Source organism: Bradysia coprophila, chromosome X, assembly GCF_014529535.1.
Source record: "Bradysia coprophila strain Holo2 chromosome X, BU_Bcop_v1, whole genome shotgun sequence".
NCBI lineage: Eukaryota > Metazoa > Arthropoda > Insecta > Diptera > Sciaridae > Bradysia > Bradysia coprophila.
The window spans coordinates 6,062,743-6,087,411 of record NC_050737.1 but is presented as its reverse complement, the minus strand read 5'-3'; the positions used below and the strand labels follow the sequence as shown (position 1 = coordinate 6,087,411).

Below are 24,669 nucleotides of genomic sequence, written 5' to 3'. Positions count from 1 at the left end.
AAAAACTTTTATTTTCATGTTCACAACTGATTTTCGTAAAATCGACCTTATTCCAAACATGTTGAATCTAACAATTGAATGAGGCGCCAACAATAACTTCATCAAGTCTACATACTCCGTAATATGAACTTTGATACATTGCAGTTTTTTCAAGTAAGAGCCGGTCGTACCACTATGTTTGACTCGTACTTACAAATTTTATAAACCCCTGAAGGTAATGCAAATCTGCAAAAATACACGAAACCCAAATGTGTGCACTTCATTGTAGCATGTAGCATATATACGATTTCGATAAAAGCCACACTACACAGTACACACTAGACGAAATATGACACTTATAACTTGGGTTCCATATTTTTTTGTGTTATGCCTTAGGGTCTCGTGGGGAACTGGAAACTTTAGGTGATTTGCATGATGAACAGGAGAATAAACAAAGAAATCATTTTATTTGTGTTGAACGGTCTGGAAAAGGGCCTTTACAACCTGATAAATCTAAACGAAATCGCACGAAATGTGCTTGCAATGCAGCAAAGTATAAACACTGAAGTGTGTGCAAAATGCACAGTTACCCACAGATCCCTACTTTCAGTTGAATTTGGTTTCGTTTTGTTGCACACATATGGAATTCGTTTGCGTCAAGTCGCAGCTAGAGGTGAATTCAAATCCATAGAAACTTAGCAGGTGCAACAATATTAGTCACAAGGAAATATGATGATGGCAGCATTATGAATGCACCTGAAATTCGGGATCTATTACTTCTCTCTCTCTCTCTCTCTCTCTCTTTCTCTCCGCTGAGGGTTTGTATTACCTTTAGTGTTTAGAATATAATATATTCTCGGCAATATAGCTGTAGATACGTTGCAGTTTTCAAATTCTATGTTCGCTACGTTTGTTTCTTATCTTAAAAATATTTCTATTTTGAGTTGAACTAATTTGAATATTCAAAACAGCGAACAAATTTATTAAATTTGTTAGATTAGTCGTATACTTATTCCAAAACCATTGTATGTAGCTCAATGAAATGCTTTTTTGTTACAGTTTTTAAAGTTCAACAGTTGTTCGATTTTGTTCGTCAGAACTTTTATCCGCTAATGTTAATTTAAAATAAAACCGAAACCAAGAAAATGGTTTCCCTTTAAACTGCTGAATTAGCAAAAGTTAATTTTATTTCTTCAATATGTAGTCGGAATAACTAAATTTGAAATTACGTGTCTTTCCGAAAAAATCTCAATCTTCATGACTAATCAAATCTGTTTATGAAGTGAATTGTGAAAATGTAGGACAAACTTTAACTGGAAAACTAATTTTATATCGCACTGAACCGAATACCCATAAGGAACTCACGACTGATAAAATATTCAAAATCGCGTTTATAAAGTAAAGTTTCCGTTATTTTAAAACTATTAATTGAACGAATTGAACGAAAGTGGATCAAAATTTGCAAGTTTTTCAATTTCTTTATTTACAATGATTATTGACATCAATTAAGAAACGGCAAAGTAAATAACTGCTTATAAAGCGAAACTGTATTATTTGTGAGAGATTAGTAGTTCTCCTAAGTCATGTAAACATGTTCTTTTAGTTAACCTAGGTAACGACGCACGTGTTAGATGGAGAAAATTGGTAAAAGGAGCGGTGAGTCCAGTGTAGACGTAGCTCGGCACTTTTTGACAAAAATGACGAACTTTCTTTAAAAAAAAAAAATCTTCCGCTTAACCCGCTCAACTTTACTAAAATCCCATTTAACATTTTTTTCAGCATAACAGCTAAAATTGGCCAAAATCAGAGACGTTTTATCGAATTCTCTTTTTCCACATTATCCACTGGTTATAGTTTTAGAAGTTGTTATACTTATCTGGGTAACTCCAGGGTTAGTTGCGTTACAAATTTCGTCATTTCTGAGGCATAAAGTGTGCTGTGTTGGCTATGTTTTGCGGCAACAAATCAGTCTATAAATTTTCTAATACTCAGGAGGAGAAGATGTCAATTCATGCCAACAAGAATTGGAATTTTTAGCCTGCGAAGTGTGACTTGTGTGACGGAAGAAGTCGGTGGTTAGTTGCGTTACACGTTTGTGACTTTTCGAAATATTTTCACCAAATGTAAACTGATTTCTGTGAACTTTTTTCCCCTGAAAGCTACGGTCAAGACGCGCAGTTTAAGCTTAATATGAAGTTGGCAGTCCAAAATGTGGAAGAGATATGTCTATAAAAGTGATATTTTTCGGTGGTCATTAATTGCCAGATTTTTTTTTTCCGAAATTGGTGGTTGCTGCCCCACAGAAAATGTTGCTTTGGCTCAAAACCGTTAAAAAAATGGTTACAAAATTTTTCGAGATAACCTCGTCGAGTCAAAATCACCACTGGGAAACTGATTTCACCCAATTCATTCACCCAACTAACCTGCCAAAATTATTTTTTTCGTGAAGTCATAGGCTGTAGCTTTCGAATGACACCGATCTTCAGATTTTATATGAAAAAATGTAATTTTGGCAACGTTTGGGTCGAGGTGATTTCACCTCACCTTACTTCGAAGCAGAATGAACCAAAAATCTTCTAAAAATTTAATTTCGTGTCATTTGGTGCAATAGTGGAATCATAGCGTTCGTTTCTACAGGGAAACAAGTTTACAGAAATCATATGAGATTTTTTGACAATATCTTGGAAAGTCGAATACAAACAAGCATTTTTTGGTCATATCTCCCCGAGACGTTATGCCAATGACCTCATATTGGTGTCAAACTACGCGTCTTGTCAATAGCTTTCAGCAAAAAACAGTTTAGTGAAGTCGGTTCAGGTTTCGTGAAACAAACAAGCATAAATCTTTATGGTGGTATCTTCCCGAAATTTTCGGCCACCGACCTAATATGTGGCGTCTGGTCAACAGCTTTCAAGGAAAAAAAAAGTTTACTCAAATCGGTTTTCATTTGGTGAAAATATCTCGAAAAGTCTCAAATTAGCTGGAATTACCCATCTGCTATACATATCTATGTCGTCAACTGATATGTTGAAGCTTTTCAAAGAGTTGATATAACTCCAACAAAGTTCATCAGCAGCATTATTTCCAAAAATGATTCTCACATCATCCCTTAGTTCTATCATATCAGTCCACTGAATTGTTGATTATATTTCTGAAATGTTCCACTTCTTTCTTGACGTTGAACGACAATTTTATTTCTTTGAACTTTTCATTTTCGTTCTGAAATAGAAGAAATACAAGAAGAAATACGTGGGTTCTCCTAATGGCTGTTGTAGCTTTGCGATTGAAATTTAATTTTTGTTCGTTCTTTATCTCGAACATGTTTTCACAGTACAATCAAATGTGTGAGGGGTGGGGCAGGGGGTGTGGAACCTAAAAAACAATAACGAGAATCACAAAATTTTCCTATTTATTGCCAGTGATGTGTATTGTAAACAACATACAATATGATCGCAGCTATTTATATCCTTAGATTGTACGAGAAAAAACTCTTTCGTATTTTGTCCTAGTGCTAGGATAACCGCCCATGATAATCCATTTTAATAAATTTCCTCAGACGACGTTTATGTGTTTTCAACTAATTAATCCCAAACTGGATGATTTATTAACGGGTTTTAGAGGTCGTTTCTATCAATGGCGATGCATTGTGCATCATATAAATGAACATGTATGTACGTACATTATGGGTACGGCACATAAATGTAACAAAAACAATTTCATTTACCTATGTTATATTTAAAATGAAATGAACATGCCTCTATATGGTATAGATGCTGTCCTACAATTATTTACATGTGTTTCAGGTTTTTGATTGTAGTTTCTGGTTATACATAGGGCACACTGTTTTGCATACAATCCCGTTAACATTACTCATGGATGATGGTGGCATGCGTTAAATATATTGAGCTGAAAACATAATTTTCCACATAACACAGTTCGCAATTAAATTACAATCAGCTCCATTTTAGGGCCAATACGTCATTGTTAACTGATTAATCTCCATTATCAGCAATTGAGTGTATAGTGGCATGGACACTAAGTTGGAACATTTCACAAATGAATTTTGTTATGAGCAATTTGAAATGGAAATATACAAATTTACGGAACATTATTCTACTGTCCCCTATGGCCTATATGTATTTTGATGGAGTGGTTCCGACATTTAGGTGTATTCAGTCAGCGAACTGACGATCTTATTCCATTGTTCCCAAATACGCACAGAACATTATGTACGAATCAATAGACATTTTAAGTTATTTACATTTCGGGCGATTATAATTGATTATGAGTTGGGAGGTGTCTGGCTGACGTTCCAATAGAGTGTTATGATGAAAGAGAAAGAAATATTTTGACACGCACCCCAAGACAACTTATAATAGACTGGTCTTCGGTCCTCTCGCTCTCAACGTAACATGTTGAAAGAGAAAGCAATATTTTGACAAGTTTCCCAAGGCAAGTTATAATTAACTAGTCTTCGGTTCTCTCGCTCTGATCATAACAGTCTATACAGGTGGGTACTATCTACTTGATTGAAAACGATGAATTTAGATTCTCAGTTTGCAGAATTTACTAAATTGTAATGCTAGCTTCAGACTAGGACGCGTCAAATGCAGCCAAAGAAGTAGATCTCAAGAAGATAAGGATTTTCCTTACACACGTGATGCCACACTTATAAAATAACGCTAGACGCAAAAGTAAATTTTCAGACCATTTCCGATTTAATCTAAGGAATAGTAGCGTGACGGTCACCACTTCTATCCGTTGCCAAAATTACATTTTAACAAAAAGCAGGTGATGAACAGGTCGAGTTTTTTTTAATGGTGATAAAGTCAGTTTCTCAAATTAAGTCTTGTCTCGAGCTTGAGAAAAGCTAATTGAAAAGTTTTTCCCCTTTTTTTAGTGATTTTAAATCAAAACAATATTTTTGTGGGACCTTTGATTTGAGCAGACAGGAAAAATTCTTGAAACAAAGGTGACAAAACTTCTCTTTTCCTGTGTGTTAAGTTTAAGTTTTTTGTGATTTAGAGCGTAGAGATCGTTTAAGTTACTCGAAAAGGATAAACAAATCGATCATTCATTCCATTACTGACTAACTGTTCCCACATGCATATGTAGCACAATGCACAAAAATCGTCATGTGACGCCACTTCGTCGGCTAATCATACAGAGCACTCATCTGCATAATTAAGTGAATCGTTTTATTTGCATACATTTATTTAATCGACTTAATACCGTTATTAAAACCATTTTTTTAAGATAATTAATGCATAATGTTTTCATTGTAGCATTCTGTCGTAATAATTTTGAGTTAAAATGAATAAATTAAAATTTCAAAAAGCTTTCGTCGGAAAAATGTCTTTCTCACACTTTCTATAAATAATCGAGTTGTAATTCGCTCATTCAATTTCGAATTCAAACATAAAATTTAAAAATAAAATTATCTACTAAAATTATCACTCACATTAATCCCCGGCTTTTCATTGCTAGGCTACTCGAATTTACAATTCTCAATTTTTACCTGTGTTTTCAGCCCACGGGTGTACCACTTTACCATAAGAATTGTCGTAAAATACCATCGATTTTAGACAATTGCCGAAGTCAATTAAAAAGATTGCTATTAACAGAAAATCGTTGTTGCCGAAAACTATAATAACATTCAGAAAATTAAAAAACGAGTCGATCATTTTGAACGACATTCAACAGGGCTGGCACAAAAATTAAAAATGTACTAAAGCAGCTACGACAAAAATTGTTCTAAGTTACACCCCTGTGTTTTCAGCCTCGACCTTTAACATTTTATTTGTACAAAAATACCAACGAAACGGTTCAATTTAAACAAGAAAAAAAAATGGGAAAAGCAAAATCAATTTTGTTTTTCATTTTCAATTTTACCTCTCTCATCCCCGGAAGTATATAGCAGCTGAAGAGTTATATATGCATTATACGAATACATCGAATGTATACTTTACTATATGCCTTGCATAATTTCGGATAATGTTATCCATCATTGGTTTTGGAAAATTTGTAAAACTTTTCTTTTTAAAAATAAAAGTTATATTTCCATCCATCCACTATTAATTCGATTCAGGTTAACGTAAATTTATCCACAATCTATGTTTTATGTAGCAATAGCAGGGCATGGGGAGCTTAAGGGATATACTACTATATACATCTATATATCGAACATCCATCGTCACAATAGAGAAGTGCAATTTTTTTTTTTGAAATTTACTCTCTTGTCCGTTAAAAGCCGTTCATTGATTACATAAAAATTACTAAAAGCATAGTCATGTTATAAATAGGTAGACTTCACGTTAATTTTCATTAGGAAAAATAAATGTATCCCAAGTGAGTTGTTGAAATTAAAGTGGTCAGTGTTGTTTTGCACTGATTTTCCAGTATACGGGTTATCGCTATTCGCTGTATCGACTAATGAAAATTCGAAAATATTCGAAAATAATTAATCATATTATCAGCAAATGAATGCTTAGGTTGTATCGAGCGATAGAGATGTTGTGTATGCTGTTGTGGTATAAATGAAATTGCACGTCATGAATTCATATGTTGATATAAACGTTGTCGATTCATGAAGTCATGACGTGCAAGCCAATTTCATCGATGATGAATATGAAAATGCAGAAACGGGACATGTAACATTAGCGAATTATAAGAAAAGTGAAATTTCATCGATTTAGCTCCGTTTCAAAAAAAGCTGACGATATCAATCAGGGTCAATTTTAAGAAATTATATTAAATTACAATTCCTAAAACAAATCTAAAAATTCTGTAATTCGTAACTTTGGAATTTTAAGGAATTTTTGAAGAACTTGATGGAACTTTTGAGAATTAAATTCCTAAAAATAGGCCCTGAATGCCAACGGATTTTTTTTTTTTTTTTGATAGTTTAAAACAAAGAAACATCGGAAGCCTATACCTATTCGGAACGGAGCTGAATGAATAAAATTTCATTTTTCCTTATAATTTGCTAATGTGAAATTTCCCGTTTCTGCATTTTAATCAAATAAAATTGACCATAATTCTTAATTTGATCTAATCAAAATCGGATATAAAAAATCACACAATCGACCTCCAACACTTTGACCTTAATTATTGGAGAAATTTCAGATATTTGTGTTATAATTTGTTTGTCCGTATTTGCTATGAAAGCATGGGTGGCACCACTGTCTACACGGTATTACAAATTTCCATACAATTTAACAAATAAATAAACAAACAATGCAAATAATTTCAATATCGTGTCGACCAAGGTGTTGACGAATATGCAAAGGACATTAATTATTTATGTTGCATACATTAAGATAATGTGCCATGGATGTTACGGACTGTCTGTTATCGATAACGACTTCAGGAATAAACGACGAGCTATGAGTAATGCGGTCTTATGTAGCAAGAAGCAGGTGGAAACAAATAAAAAAAAAGATTTAAGAATCTATTGAAAATACCTAGGTCAAATGAAGTAATAGATCCGACATTATTCTTACAGTCTGTGAAATGTAAAGGTAAGTGCATTTCTGAATCATTAAAATTTTACACATGAAACAATCACAATTATTTGTACACAGATCGTGAAACACACAGAAGCAGTAGTAAAATCGGGGGGTAAACCACTTGGAAAAAAAAGTGGCAAATCAATTTCTAATTCCTTTCAATTCCGTTTTATTACCTCAATTACCGGAGCAACTCGTCTTATGGGATTGAAGTTTTTATAAGTTATTTTTAATCGACGTAAAACATTATTTTAAACAAAAAATTGTTCAACGGTATGTCTCTAAAATGCACTGATCTTTTTATAAGTTCGCCTAAACGTAGAAACGTACAGTGGCCCGTAAGAAAATTACAAAATAGCGGCCAGATATTTTTGATTTTACACTGTTTTTAGAAATTCTTTTGATCAGAATTGTCGATACCCCTGTAGTTCTTGCTGCAAAACACCTTACACATACTTATTTTCATCGAGACTGGAAACGGCCTCTGGCACATTTTAGGCGGCTGACAAAATTGGGTCGATTTAGGGTCGTTCTTTGTAAACAAAATTAATTTTATAAAAAAATCTGTGCATTTTAGAGAACAATTTTGTGCTTAGAATGACTTGAATTGGTCAAAACTTCAATCCCCCATTCCATTTCAATTTCTATAGATACTAACTGTCAATTTCTTACAATTCTTATTCTCAATTTCTTTTAATTCCTGTCAATTCCATTTAATTACCTCAATTACCGGATCAATTTAAATAATTGCCGGATTCGCTACACTTCCTTTCAATTCATTTCAATTCCGTTCAATTCCTTTCAATTCCCTTTCAATTTCTAATGGTACTTACTGTCAATTTCTTTCAATTCCCATTAATTTCTGTCAATTCCTTTCAATTCTTGTCAATTCCGTTTAATTACCGGATTCTCCGTCAATTCCGAGCAGGGTGTGTAATCAATTACCCGAGTGGTGTCCCCCTCGAGTAAAATGCTTGCTGAGAAGTGTACTTAAATAAAAAGCTGTTCATCTAGTGATGTAGCAGGGGACAATTTCTCCTACAAAGAAAACAAGTCTGGTGTGACTGTGGTGAAATAATATTATAGCTTTTGTCGATTGGTCGTCCGTGATCCCTTGCTATGCGCCCTTCCATTTCAATGACATTCTATAGTTTAAAAAAAAAAATATTCAAACTTGCAGAATTATTTTATTCGCAAAAGATTATTTTGAATCGATTAAAAAAAATTGGCAAAAAAATCGTCTAGCCAAATTACATTTAGGTACGATGTTAGTTATTTAACCGAATGAAAAAAGTCACTTTTCGAGGTTGTCTTTTTTCTTGATACAAGCCACAAATCACTCGAGAAAAAGCAACTTTCACTTTTTTCCCACGGTAACCACATAATTTTGAACAACAAAGGAACCGAAAGCTTCATCTTCGTGGAGAAAACCAATCATTTTCTCCTCTGTGTTGTGAAAAACTATTCTCTTCAAACTTGCGTTCAACACATTTTCTGTCATCATCACCATGAATCTCCGTAAGTTTCTCTCTCCAACCGATTTATAATTCAGATATTTTACAACTACAGTATTTACCATTAAACAGAAATTGAATTGTTGATTAATTATTATAAATTGTGAGCTGAGCCAAGGCAACTGAATTATTGATTTTGGTAATGAACGACTGTCGATGATGGGTTACATGGTTTTATGAGTTAACCTATATCTATATACATCTGTTCAGATTGGGAAGAGTTATTAAATCAGTGTTTTTCTGCATTAACGAACATTGCACTGATTGTAAAGGACGGTTTGAAGGCAATCAATTCAATCATGTTGTCGGAGAAGTTAATTAATGATAAATTAATAAATAATTTTTATTGGTAGTTTATTGTTGCCTACACTGTTGGACAGTTAATTTAACGAAACAAATTGACCTTAATGTACGTCATATAAATGGGAGAATTTCAATTATATTGCGAATAATTGGAATAGTAAAATGAATTTTGTCCATCAAATGGTAAATTAATTTCCATGCCAGGATATTCGGAATTTGGTGATTATTATTCAAACTAAATTTAAATATTTGTTCTTTGTGCACATCCAATTCAAGTTTTTTTTTTGATTAACTGGGTGAAATATCGTCATGTTGGATGGAATGTCAATGGAACGTATTTAAAGGGTTTGCTAGAGATGCGGGAAACAATTGGTATGTTGCATAATTTACAAACTTTCAAGACATTTTTGGTATATAAGCGCAACAAGCCCTCTTATAATATCCTTATAATCATTACAATGAAGTCCTAAAGGCCAACAGCACCTAGTGTCAGTTGGGAATTTGATATTTCTATTGTTATACCCGGTTTTAACCGATTTTAGTTGATTTAAACAATAGAAATATCGTATTCCCTATGACACTAGATGCTAGTGTGTGTTGTCCTTAAGGAGACTCAAGATAATTATCATGATGGCATCTTGTCGTCTGTAACAAATTAACACTGTAATTAACTCAGTTTACAACATTTCTTAGATTTTCCCATATTTTCATTAATTTTAAGCATTTTTGGGAATATTCCAGAAAATGAAGAACGAGAAAATGTTTTCCAAAAAAAGTTTCTGGCCTTAGATATAAAGCTCTGATATCATTGTTACCACCTAGTAGTCCGACAAATTCATTATGAAAACTTTATTCATTGATAAACAGAACTTTTGTTGTTGTTAAACTACAACCGTGTTAGTTGTCCACCAGTAGCAGCTATTGTTTCGCCAGTTATATAACTTGCATCGTTAGAAGCTAAAAATGACACAACTCCGGCAATTTCAGGTGCATCTGCCAATCTACGAGATTTAAATTAGTAATTCGACTGTTTTTTTTCTCCGTTTTATCACACAAACCTTCTCATTGGAATTTTGTCGAGTGCAGCTGCATAGGCTTCTTTAGACTCATACAACTTAATAGAAAAAAGATCATTGAAGTGAATCATTTTAGAACAGTGGTGTCATGTCCTCCTTACCATTCTTGCAAAATTAGTTCTCACCAGACCAGGAGCAACACAATTTACCCGAATGTTATCGGAAACCAAATCTTGAGCCACTGCTTTTGTCAGTCCAAACAGAACAGTTTTACTTACTGAATAAGCGCCTGTTAACTAGGTCATTTATAAGATAACCAAAAAAAGCAATAACTTTAAAATTTCGCTTACTGTTCCTCATACAATTAATTTTTCCAACCTTATTCGGATAATATCCTGCCACTGACGATATGAAAATGATGCTTCCACCGCCACGTTTACGGATTAATGGGGCTGCTTCTTTGGCAAGCAAAAATGAAGCTTTCACATTAACTTCAAATATTTTATCCCAAACACTTTCACTGCATTCAAGAATGGATCCGGCGACTGGGTTTGTTGCTGCATTGGAAACAAGTATATCCAAACCACCGAATTTTTCAACGGTCTCTCGAAATAAATTTGCTCGGTCTGCAGCATCGCTGACGTGACATTTTACTCCGATAACGTTTAGTCCTTTCAAAGTAAGCTTGTCTACTGCACGATTTACGTTTTCTAACTTCCTGCAGCAGAACTAGCATTCGGTAAACTGTCTTAATTTTTTTTAAAATTTATACCTACTACTGATGACAACTTTTGCACCTTCAGCAGCTAAGCGTTCAGCTATAGCGTAACCGATTCTTTAAAAAAAAAATACGTTAGAAAGACTTGAAAAAAATATATGATTAGCATTTCCTTATTTGCATACCCACCCGTCTGAAGACGCAGTTACGATGGCAACCTTATTTCTTAGTGATCTATTGATTGAATTAGCCATTTCGCAATGTGTGTACGTACTCACTGACTGAGCTGCGAAATCTGACTAGATAACAATTTTTATCCGCTCGTGAGATTCAATAAAAAAAATTGTTTACGAGCTTATAGATAACTGCAGAGATAATTGAGATAGTAAAATAAATGTTAAAAGTAAATTTAAAAACACGAACGATGATATAACCACTTAAAAAACGTATTCTCTATACGCTGCTGGTTTAAACCTTAGAGTAATTACTCTAAGGTTTAAACGATATGGTTTTCTCGATTTTTATTTCACTAGCTCTGCTGCATTATGGATCAAGTCTATACTTCATGGTAGCTTACATTCTCCAAGTTTACATATTCTTAAAAGTTTAAACATGCAGCCGGAAATGTGGAAAGATCAATCGAAATATGACCATAAATCATTTTCAAAAAAAGGAGCAGCACTTTCAATTTTAGCGATTTCGGTGTCTCTAGTGAAATATTTAACCTGTCACAAACGACAAACATATTAACACTTTTACTATTCAAACTATTACTTGTTTTGATCAAAGATTTTCAGAGATTGATTGCAGAAATCTTTTACTTCATTTGTTTGAACATGCTTTTTGCTATATAAGAACTCATTAGTTAGAGCTTGTCGTTTATACTTGCTGTCGTTGTCGATAACAGATGACAGCCGTCTGTAACCGGCTAATAACTAAAAAAAAAATCATCTTTCCTACTTTTGTTGACACGCCTTCTCTGCTTCTTCAATTTGGTAATCATAAATCTTAACCAGATCAGCAATTAAATAGATAACGGTATCATTGATAGGGGTGATATTATTCATTTCAAGTTTAGTTACACAAATACCTAATTCCTACTATCATGTGGTCGTGGTCTAGGTCCAAATAATCGTATAAGGCATTTATTCTTAGAATTCTTCTACAGTGGACGACAGTGACAGTGAGATTTGCGAAGAACTCAACTTGAACTGTTGAAGTCCATGAAGTCAGTTTTTTGTAAATTGGTTTTGTGGCTTGAAATTTTCCATTTAATTCTCTAAAGTTAAAATGCCAAAATCCTCTAACCTTTTGATATTCCCTTGACTGAAAGTCAAGTCAAGGGTCTAGCGCCAGAAAATGGAAGTCAAGGGAATATCTAAGGGTTAAGGGATTTTGTCATCTTTACTTTAAAGAATTAAATGGAAAATTCCAAGCCATAAAACTGACTTCATGGAGCACGCATTTTAGCTGGTCACTCATGCAAACGATATTACTTATACGTCTTCTACGATTTTACCGCTATCACGGGCGTGCATGTACCGCATGAAGACGTATATCCAGGTTTGTTTGTAAGTGTGAATCAGCTGGAAAACAGCTGAAAAAAAAATTTCTATCTAAATTTCACACATTCGCACATTTGTTTTAAATAAAAGACCGAGACACAATATCTTCATTTTTGTAACTAAGTTGTGGTGTCGACACATTTATTACTTTGAAACTGTCCGCGGAAACTCAAACTGGATTTTTTTAAAGTGAAAACCTTTTGCATTTTCGGTAAATCCAATTTTTGTAAATACTAACTGAAAAGTAATTCATGATTACATTTACCGTCAAGAGTTTCACCTTTTTTCATTCAATTCAATGGCTGAATATTTAACGACTGCCATAAAAAAATGGAAAGAAAAGCATTAAATACAACGATAAAAACACTATTAAGAACATTTTCTTATTTCTTTTCTTTCACACACATTTATGACACAGAAATGAAAAACGAACACCGAAAAAAGATAGATATGAATAAGGATGTTGAATTGCTTCCGACTTCCTTCTTTGTTAAAAAAATATTTCATTCAAACAAAAAAGGATGAAAAAAAAAATACCGAAAAGAATGAAAAAGAAGGAAAACAGGGAATGCCATTCCAACAGGAATAGGAATTATCATAAAGAATAAAAAAATGAGATGGCAGGTTCTACCAGCTTTTGTGTATCTATTTAAATATAACATCATTTCCATTTGAGGAGACACCATGTGAGGAAAACATTTTTCGCATTGGATTGAACTGAACCAGATGCCAAATACGCAATTTTCATTCGTGCATGAAGCAGGGGCTACTTTGAGGGCGCTCTAGTGGGTACGCAACTTGCATGGTCACAAAGCGCACAGCGAAATATTCGATATTTCAATTTTGCATGAATTCGCACATGCACACAACTCAGTAGAAATAAGGGGCACCTCTACTAGAAACTTTTTCGTCTAATAACTTTTTTGACTCAAGTAATCTGCAATGTCGCTGTAGATTTTTTAGAACTAGGCACACGTCTCCTATTTGAGCTGAATTTAAATGTACTCGTGTAGTACGAACACGACTCAATTTATATGCTTTATTGGATTCAATGCAAGGCAGAATAGGGATAACAATTTAGTAAATGTGAGAAACACTAAGGTGAACTCAGATGTCTTTAGTTTATATGATTAAGAAACACTTGGAGATTATGGAAAGCTTTTATTTTTTCGATTGCCTTTCGACCATCCATAACATACGTTCACATATCCAATTCTAGTAGTCATAATTCTGACGTACACGGATGCATATATTTGTATGAAATCGCATAAAACTCGACGCTTATATGGATTGTACCTTCGATATTAATCCAAATTGAAAATATTTTTTAAGCGATTAAATTGTCGATTGGATGAAAGTTTCGGTGAAATATTGAAAATGAATATCTTTTCGAATCGTTCAATGGAGATATTCGTTTGTGTTGAAGATTTTCTGATTTCCTGTCTGTTCAAATTCAAAACCATTTTCGTTTTATTGAATCAAATAATTCGATTCATGGCTTATTTACAAGATCGTGTTGATGGGAAATTATTTCTTTGCAAAATGGGCCCTGCCATAAAGGCTGTTTGCTCGCGTTGCTTGTAAATGATGATTTCATATATGTCTTATACCATGTATTCATCTTCCTTTTTTTAGAAGATGGCATGTAACGACGAGAATTATATATATACAAATCATTTGCTGACGACTCTGACAGCAATCCTAGGAAGAATGAAACGCAGTTTTTTTTTCTGCTGTTCCCTATAACCAGTTTAGAAGCCTCAGCATAAAATAGCATCTCATTCCAGAATTGCTTAGATATTTAGGGTGGTTTTATGCCACGAATACACCATGTGTGGAAAATTGACATTTTTTTGTTGGATACTGACATTCCAGATATTACAACAACAAGCATCGCACACAAAAAATCGTTTTATGGGCAAAAAGAGCATTAGTGTGATATGGTAAAATGGAATAGAATTTATAATTTAATCATTGATAAGATAGGTTCTGATTGTGAGTGACATATTTTTATAGGACATGATCGATTTATTCGGGTAGTTAACGATTTCTATATAAACTTATTGGGTGTATGTGCAGACCATGCACACTATGTAAATGTACGTATTTTTCTGTGTGTTTTTTCTTCTTTCTCTTCTTCTTCCAAAATATTTGGACAATAATTCGTCTTCCAGGCTGTCTCCTCAATTTTAATATTTGTTTGACTTGTTTTTTTCTTCCTTCTCTCGTCTTTCCCTGTTAAGTGTGAGGTGAAACTCTCAAATTGAAATTATTTTCTTTTTTCTTTTACGGTTTTCATTCCAAACAATATCGCTATGAGAATACGCGTGAAAATTGCTAAGTTAAATTTGATGATAGATGACTGGCAATTTTATGGAAAATAATTTATTATATGTGCCGAGGAGGAGGCTTGATATAATAGATAATGTGAAATGATTTATGAAAATAAAAATAAAGCTTTGAACAATATTACCCAGCGAATTGTGCATGAGAATCCATTTGAAAAATTATTTTATACTCATTGTACTCTGCCTTTTCCATATTCCATCTACACATATGTGTATGTATAAAATGTATATTCCAGAAGCATAAGTACCAATAATCCATATTTTGATTTCCCCTTAGTAAAATACAATGCATTCGAAGGTTTTCAATGATGTAATGCTTGAAATCATCAAAAACGACAGCGCTTTGTGCTTCTAAAATTTTCCTTTTGTAAGCAAGTCTTCGCTCAAATAATATAAATGAACTCGGTGGCCTTAATCCTTAATTCAAACTCAAATTTAGTAAAGTTTAATATAGTAGGATCAAACCACAAAAAAAAAACATTTTCTGATAATACGACAAATCTGCTTCGATATCATTGAAAAGCTGGCCCCAATGTTTAATGGTCCAAGTGGAATTTTCTTTTTGGCAATTGGTTGTACTTTGATTGGAGTTATTTCCAAGAATTACTTTTCAGTAAAATCATCATCTATTGATAATGGAAACGTCTTGGCACATTTCATTACGGGGTTGCTTATAATTGGCGTTTGATCGTTTTTCGTAACATTAAAGCCACCCTCCTCTATGTCTGTAATTAGTATTTTTTTGTTGTTAGAAAAATCCAGTGAGTCAGTGTGAAAATATAGCGAGTAACATAGCCTCTTTTTGGAATTAAATCCTCAAAAATTGCTGAAATAAATCTTTGAATTTTTCAAGAATTTTTTGGAATTTTTGATACAGTGGGTTTTTTTTAGTTCGGAACATATCTGAGATTTTTTAGAGTTTTAAAAGTCATCGATGTTCCCAGTCAATAAAGTGTTTCCAGGTTATAATATTTTGGTACAAATTTTGAAAATCCCTTAGCGAATTCAAATTTCACGCCAAAATATCATAGACTGGGAAACACTTAATTCACTGGGAACATCGATGACTTTTAAAACTCTGATAAATCTAAAATTGTTCTTTTTAAATATGAACACACTGTACTTAAATTCGTAAAATACGCCCTAGGTGGTAACGTCATTGAACTTAAGCGATCAAATAACCATGATAGATAAAGTTGGAAAGTTCAAACATGCGGCCTAGCACATAAGTTTGATGTTAATGGCGCTATTGTATAGCACCACTAATGCTCTCGTACCAAACTGCCCTTTCGATATCGACTTTATGTAGCCCATTGACTGCCTCGTTCCATGTGTGGTAGTAGATCGAATTTAGGATCTACTGGAATACCGAGATCTCTAATTTCCTGTTTGCGTTCGATCTTCACCCATGACATACGTGACGTAATGCGGATCGTGCCAGCGTGATTACTTCACCAACATTTCACATTTCGCCTGGTTGAATGGAAGCCTGTTTATTTCCTTTCATCAGAACATTGTTGATATCAGTTTGAAGTTCTCTCACATCAGCGGTCGAACCAACATGCATAAGTAACTTTATATCATTTGCAAACAGAAGTGGAAGTGCAAATATCACACATTCAACTATGTCGTTGACACCAATTAAAAACAACGTTGGGCCGAAAATGCTACCAGCTGGAACACCCAAAGTCGCTACATAGGTTCTTGATTAGACTTTGCCAATAGCCACATAAAATTGCCATCCACTGACAAATTCAAATAACCACTTTGCCGTTCTTCTTCCTATGCTAAACCATTTCGTCTTTCTTATTTACATCCGATGCAGTGCGTTAGAAACATTTGGGTTTATTCCGCTTAAAAGCTTCGGCTGAATCGCACTCTCATAGACTTTTAATGTGACTGAACTGATGGCTGTGATGGGATAGTACGTAACGTCGTTCTTTTTCCCTTTCTTCTTGTAAACAGGCACCACTTTCGAGATCTGTAGCTTTAAAGATATTTTTCCAAGTTCCATCGACTTACGAAACAAAATCCAAAGTGGCCAAACCAATGCGTCCTTGCATTTTTTCACAAAACTTGGCGGAATATTACCGGATCCAGCACCCAATCATTCAAGCATCCAATCTCTCAATCGCTGTATCAATATCAGACTTCGACAGCTCGACTTCCAATGCTTAGGCTCTGTACCGTACTCGTCATCAAAATCGAACGGTTCCTCGTCGTTTGTGTATAGTCCCTCGAAGTAATCGGCAAACATTTCAACTACTTGCTGTGGGCTGTCTGCTTTCCTTTCACCAAATACGATTTCACGTGGATACGTCGCAGTTTTCTTTTTCGATTTAGCATATGACCAAAACTTCGCTGGATCTTCAATGATACCTTGCTGGAACAGTGTTCTCATCCAGCCACAGGATTTGCACGCGAATTACCATGTAATTGACTTTCGATTTCGGTAAAATGATGATCGACTGGATACCACCCCGAATAAACATCGTTTAACCAATCTTGTGCCATTCTTGAAATTAGAAAACACGCGTTTAGTGGTATGGTACATAGCGCTGCACAAAAAAGCGGTCGAATCCAAAATTTTGAATTTTTAATGGGAATTCACATTTAAACATTGGTATCTCCGCTGTTTTTACACAATAAGAGACAGATTTGCTAGGTTTGCATCTAAGTTTTCTGTAGTTTTATCGATGTGTCATATGTCATACGAAATCCCATATGGCATGAGCACCAGCTGGTAAAAGACCAGCTGTTTCAAATTCTCTACTCCAGCGAAATTTACCTGGTAAATCAAAAATCGGTTTATTTAAAAATGACGTCATCTCACTATGATCCGATTCTATCAGTATATAATAATATCATAATTGCGTTACAACTTGCGCCGGAAGTTATTTTGTAACAACTGTATGGACATCCAAAGCACAAACTGAATGGTTCTTCAACACTTCTTATGAAATAAAAAAAAATCAGTATTTCTCAACCAGTTATGCTGCATTAACAATAAAGTGCACTTGATATAATGTAAGTTCCGGAATCGTTTAGTGAACATTTTTATTCACAAAACTTTTAATTCAGTTTGAATGAGACTACAAACAATGTCATTTGAGTTTGAAGTGATAAAGTGCAATTTATAATCCTCATCTTAAAAAATAAACTTTATAGTGGTGCCCCGAAAACCTACTCTCTGATTAATACAAAAAAGGAATTGTACCAGTATATCAACGTCACAACCTATTTTATATTTGTATTACCTGGATATCCTTGCTTTCCAGAAATATAAATTAAAAATATTTTGTTTAGACAGGTAAAACCGGAAAATCCTCTTATATTTATGACACATTTTTTTTGGTGTGCTAGATTTATATGTTTTATAGGGGACGCTACGCGCACAAATGAGTGGACATAAATATAATGCAAATATGAAATGGAGCAACACTGTCACTTGAAATTCATTTTATTTTTACCGCACATACATGTGGAACAAAGCAGGTAGATATACACACACGTAGCATTTGAACATAATTTCCATATCAATTAAGATAAAATGGAAAACTATTGAAACGGAATCGTGTATGAAAAATGGCACAAAATAATTACGAATTCCATTGTTGTTTGTTCCCAATTGCAGCGCGTTCTTTTTTTGTAAATTAAGGAAATGTCGTCATCGCCACATTAAGCACAATTGCAACTGAAATCTGTACAGATCGGTAACATTTAGGTCAATTTTAACATTAGGGTAGGCCGTAGGGTGACCTGAAAAACTAAAGTAAAAAGCCAGTCTCATGTTCTACATGTCACATCTTTTACGTCCTTAGACCATTTTTAGTTGATCGATTGGTACGTTTGTGGAACCAGGACTATAGTCCGACTTGTACATTATAATAAGTATATTAACTGCACCCCAGAAACTCGTTTAGTGTCAATGACAATAGCGGTAGAACTCGTTTCGCGAGTAAAATAATTTAACGAATGGCTTGGAGCTTTTTATCTTGACTTGTGTGGTTGCATCCCTCCCTTCGCCTCGGATTGCAAACGCCACACTCTTCGAAATAAAAATGTCCAAACCAGTCGGTAATCTACTATAAATTTCTGGTATGTCTGAAAATCAACTCAAAGAGAAATTAATAAGACAAAAACTCGTCGACATTTCACATAAATGCAATAACGGATATAAAAGGCCATTCGTCTTTTTTTTTGTGTTATCGTTTCAATCTAATTGGTTTATGTCGGAGCTACGAAACTGACAGCAGGCTGACAACATGACTGACAATATTCGTACCATTTTATTTTTGGATGATTAAATATTATATCCTCACAGAATATGATTATGTCAAAATTTTTATTTAATTTTTAACATGGAATATTATGCTTTGAACACTTTGAACAATCCACCACTACTACCACTATTATGTGGAATCAGTTCAACAAAGTGTATTGTCAATACTTCCCAGATTGGCGACTTACTATAGATTGATGAAAAAGCGTACAAGCGCAAAACTGGATAATTCAGAGAAATCGGAACAGGCTCAACCAATTGAATTGTGGACCTCAGAGCTATCATATGAACCAAGACCTAATCTAGACGAAACGATAAGTCACGCAAATTTATTAACTTCATTGCCTCTACATACTGTTGGTTAATGGTACATTCTTCGCACCGACGAACAAAAATAAAATTCACGCAGTAAGTGCGGTCGAAATTCAAAATGGAAAGTGCGGAGGTCTTTCTAACGTAGCGTCATTTTCATACAATGAAGCGTTGAAATGTATTTTTCGGTTCACTTTTTCATCGAATCGTTCACTTAAAATTCAAATTTTTGGCACACTTACGGCATGAATTACAACGAGATGTAGTGAAAGCGTCACCAAAATATTTAATGACGAATTATCTACTACAAAAACATTTACAAGTTCAAAATGTCGAAATGTCAAAATGTGATAAAAATTCAAAATTTAGAAAAAGAAAGGAACAGGATAAATACCGCCCATGGCTTGAAATTTTGATCCAAAACCAAATTCGAAACGCTTTACATAGTGCGTGAGAACTACTTTGACAGAGAAAAGCCACCATTATCCACAAAATCAAAACTGTCCAAAAATGGAGATGCAATGAGGAAGGTCCATGTATCTGGTCATTAAGTCCATAATTTAGTTTCAACTATTTCTTCGTATCCTGCTTATACATGGATTGTCTGTTGTAAAGCCTATGTCTTGTTTCGTACAGCGAAACATCTACAGTGTTTTCACCGGTCAAAACTATGACTTACGGAGTAATATACGTACCACGCTTTATCTATGGAATAAGTAATGGCGATTGTGCTTCTTTTGGGTAAAAGTACTTGGTCCGAGCCGAAGGCGAGGATAATAATCACCCTATCACTCTATATCCATTCCTTCAATATTCTTTTATTAACTTCCAACATCATACCATTATGTACAGTGCAAAAATATTCGAGGGTGTATCGATACTATTCCGTCGTTATTGCTTCTGTTATTGCAATAAATGGCCCATTTACTCGAAAAACAATAAATAATTTTTGCTTTAACACAATAACGATGGCAGCAGCTGACAAAAAATCTATTCGATATGTCAAAAATGAGCTTAACAAATGATGTTCTCAAATGAAATCAACCCAACCATCCCCGGATACACGTGCGATTTTTGTGTAAAAAGAAAGCTACCATATTTCTGGAATGGCATCGACGGCAGAGAAAAAAAAAGTGGAACACAGAAAAATATTTTCCTTGTAAGTTATGTTCGTTCGGTTACCTCTTGCTTGTTTCAATTCGAACCCATAAATGTTCCGTAAATCCCACAGTACTTTTAGGTATGTAATACTAAAAATGTTTAACATTCATCTCTGAGATTCGCAGGGGTGAAACTCATAGCATTTTTCATTGTTGCTGCTTAGTACATTTTTGATTTTTGTACCAGCCCTGTTCCGAATATTGTTTTCAAACTGTATCTGTCATTCAATAGATGTTTTGGGATTTCCACGTACAACACCAGTAATACCAACAACACCACAATACGCTGCCGGTTCCGGGCTGCATCAGGCCGAATCTGATCGAAATCGTATCGGATTTACATATTTCTAAATTTAACTTGAAAACGCATGCACAGTAGCGTGCACGGCGTAAAATTAAAAAACTTATTGTCCTTTGCACATTTGCCTACGCATTTCAAAAGTTTTGCCGTAAGTAATCAAAATTTTACATCTTAAACACAAAAGCGCTTTTTAATTTTTTCAATGACACCATTCGTACCAACATTACCACTCAAATCATACCCCATCACCATATATATACCAAAGTTCTGAAAGAACAGGTTAAGGCAACCACGAAGGCGGGTGACACCAAATTTTATAAACAGATAGTGTGAGAAATCAACTTGCAGAAAATATTTTTATCGAAAATCTCAAATTTTGTTTTTGTTAAGTTCCATTTTACGTATAAACTTCGAAGCCGTTGACGCAATGTTCTAACCTGTTCTTTCAGAACATTCAACCACTGACGGTATTGAAGGTATCTGGTATCTGTATGGAGACCCACATTCATGGGTAATTGAATCCGAACATTCAGCCGAACTTTTTTTTTTTTTTAAAGACCAGCTGACGAAGTCACAGTCTGTCACAGTGTTGTTTCTGAAAATTTGCGAGTGACTGACGCTTTTTCTTTGAACAATGTGAAAGGGTTGGTACGACCAAATGAATTGTTACTGTCATGACGGATCCGATCCGTCGGATTATGCCCATTGCCTGAAGTTGGTCGAAATTGACATTACGAATATCGTCATTCAGCACATATCCAAGATGCCGGAAGTGAATCAGCGAGCACTAATAGCATACCGTAATAGATGAAAATGATGACGACTATGAAATATATATTTTTTTTGTGAAGGTCAATCTGTGATCAAGTTGTCCGTGCTCGGACCCAGTAGCTTTTTGTGAGATTATTTCCACTTTTTTCCTTATTTCTTTGTATAGGAGAATGATGTTTAGAAACTGAGAAGAAGTACAATCGAGTTTTCCCATATTTTAGTACATTCTGTCATAAAATTAGTGATGTCACTGCCAAGGCTGTATACTTTGGGGAGGTCACACAGACCGTCATTTTATTAGATACGCGGGAACACACCACTTCTGATGGCTTTACATATACAAAAAATTCACCACATCATCAAGACGACGAGAATCATCAGAGTAGGTTAATTTTTGTATGAAATCGGCCATTTTATCATCAACTGTGGTGTGTAACCCGCGTATCTGTATCTGCGTGACCGCTTATTGTCATGTGAACCAAAACTTCATATGGTGTCATTTGTTCTGTAATGACAAATGTGAAGTTGGTTCACATGAAAATAAGCCACAGAGAATGAAGTACTATGAAAAAAATGTGGCGCCTCTACAGGCCAAACCACTTGCCCCATAAAGAAGTAACTTTTTTTTAGGAAAAGTCAGCGTCAATTACAATTTCTTTCTTTCCTGATTAAGCGTTGAGTATGTATAATAATGAACATCGATGAATTTTTACACCAACGATGCCGAAGCATTGACGAAGAGTTTTTGTAAAAGTAAGCGTTGTTGCCTAAAACTCACCAAATTAAAAAACCATTCCTATAAAAATGACAAATTTAGCACGAAATAAAAAAATTGGTAGATTTTGTGAAAACATTTTATACAGTGAACGACATCTCAAATGTCTCACTGTCATTTTTTTCAGAGAATGTCATTGTGAATTTGCAATGACACAATAAAATTCTCAGAAAAATTTGACAGTGAGACAGACATTTGAGATGTCGTTCACTGTAGGAAGTGTCACAACATCGGCTCCTGTTATTTGATAAAATACTTCAATTGACAATTAGGCAATTGCCTAAATTCAGAGGTATGTATCTAAATGCTATTTTATATGACAATTTCTGTGTATGTGTGTGTGTATGTTACTAAAAATGTATAACGTATTCGTCTCTGAAATCCAAACCAAATCGATTTTGAAAATGGGGCACATTATGTACACGAGAGAGTAACTATTTACCGTATGGAACATGACTTTCGATTTGTATTGGTACGGGAAAATGGGATAAACGGAAAATCGTTTCATTGTGTTCGTGTGTTTGGGTTCGAATATCGAACGACCAAAATGATATCCTTTACGTTAAAAATATTTTCTAAAATGAAACCAGGAAACCGACGTTCTACTAACACCATTGCACAGTAGCTTGAATTGCCATGGTATAGGAAAAAAATGTGAAGTGTGTTCTTATTGCTCTGACAAACATTTCGTTGTATTTCGTACGGAGCAACATTTCTCATATATTATTTCGATGAGGGTTTTGTTGAGCCGAATGTGGGTGGCTGGAAAGTACGAGTCAGTGAAATTTTACTGGAATGGCTAAACGGGTTGGTATAAATTGGTGCGGTGGTAATGGATACGAGCGAAAGAATCGTTATTAATAGAACGAACATTTCATACTCCATAAATTGTTGAGATATTTAGGTTTCCATGTTGGGTTAGAATCTACCTGTGTTGTTCATCATATATATATATATATATTGCGCGCATTTATACATTATACATTATGTATGTGTAGTATACTATATATCCACTAGCTGTGCTAAGCAATGGTACACCTATAATGTTGGAGGTGGTAAGTCTATTCGAAATTTATTATATTGGGCGATTAGACAGATACAAATGGTTTTGAATTTATCAGGACGACAATTATAGCTCCGCTCTCGTATGACACAATAAACATTTCTTCATAAAAAATTTTATGTTTTGAAATAAAAAATAAAATTGACATTGAAAATATGTCTGGAAAACGGTCAAAATGAAAATGTTCAATGGTCATTCGGACAAAATCCATTATATTTCACATCACTTTAAGATATTTGATCGATTAGATAGGTAGTTCTAGTAGCTCTATCGATTATATAAATCTGATCAACTTGGTCTAGTGATGCTTTTGTTACAGTTTGAAAGCTATTAATGAAAATGTGAATATCGCTTTTAATCAATTGCTCGCAAATGTGTTGACGAAAAAATTCCCTTTTTATATAGTAATATCCCTTATTTTTTCCAGAATTTTTGACCCCACTTTCGAAAAAAATTAGGTTAAAAAGTACTACCACCGTTTTCGGTTTTCGGACATTACAGTCAGAGGCTGTGAAATTTCAGCGTGAATTTTCTTCAGCTGTTTTTGAGCTGATCCACACAAACAATCCAAACTGTTTAAATACGTCTTTACGGTTTTACCACTACCACGCGCGTGCCTGCAGCAGATTCAACCGTATAAACAAGTACAAACAGTTTTAATGAATTTTGATCAATTATTTAGTCAAACGGAATGTGAATTAATTTTGTCACTACTTGGTCGTCAGCTCTGATTATGAAAAATCAAAGAAAAATTGAAAATCATTTTCAATTAAACGTATTTTTCGAATGTTGTTATTCATCATCAGAGTACAGTTTTGATTGTATGTGTGGATGCTGAACTTTCACTGCATGTAACTTGTATGTAATTTTATCAGTTTCTTAAACTGAACCTATTCAATTTTTGAAAACAATTGCTGAAAGATTTTTTCTCCCCTGAATAAAATAGTAAACGAAAACCATAATTCACATTTACACATTTACTCACCCCAAGCGTCGTGTTACGAACGCCATCCGTTCGAGCCATATTAGCTCATTGATTTCAAGAGAGATTTTT

General features: G+C 34.3%; 1 protein-coding gene across 1 annotated transcript; it reads right to left on the bottom strand.

The window, feature by feature from the left end:
• Positions 1 to 10,181: 10,181 nt before the first annotated feature.
• LOC119085592 (dehydrogenase/reductase SDR family member 4-like) lies at positions 10,182 to 11,321 on the bottom strand. The gene is made up of 6 exons (XM_037196014.1): positions 11,228 to 11,321; positions 11,093 to 11,155; positions 10,699 to 11,038; positions 10,482 to 10,616; positions 10,363 to 10,418; positions 10,182 to 10,305 (listed from the first exon to the last, which is right to left on the bottom strand). The coding sequence occupies exons 1-6, from the start codon at positions 11,290 to 11,292 to the stop codon at positions 10,191 to 10,193; spliced, it is 774 nt and encodes a 257-aa protein (XP_037051909.1). The 5' UTR covers positions 11,293 to 11,321; the 3' UTR covers positions 10,182 to 10,190.
• Positions 11,322 to 24,669: the final 13,348 nt, after the last annotated feature.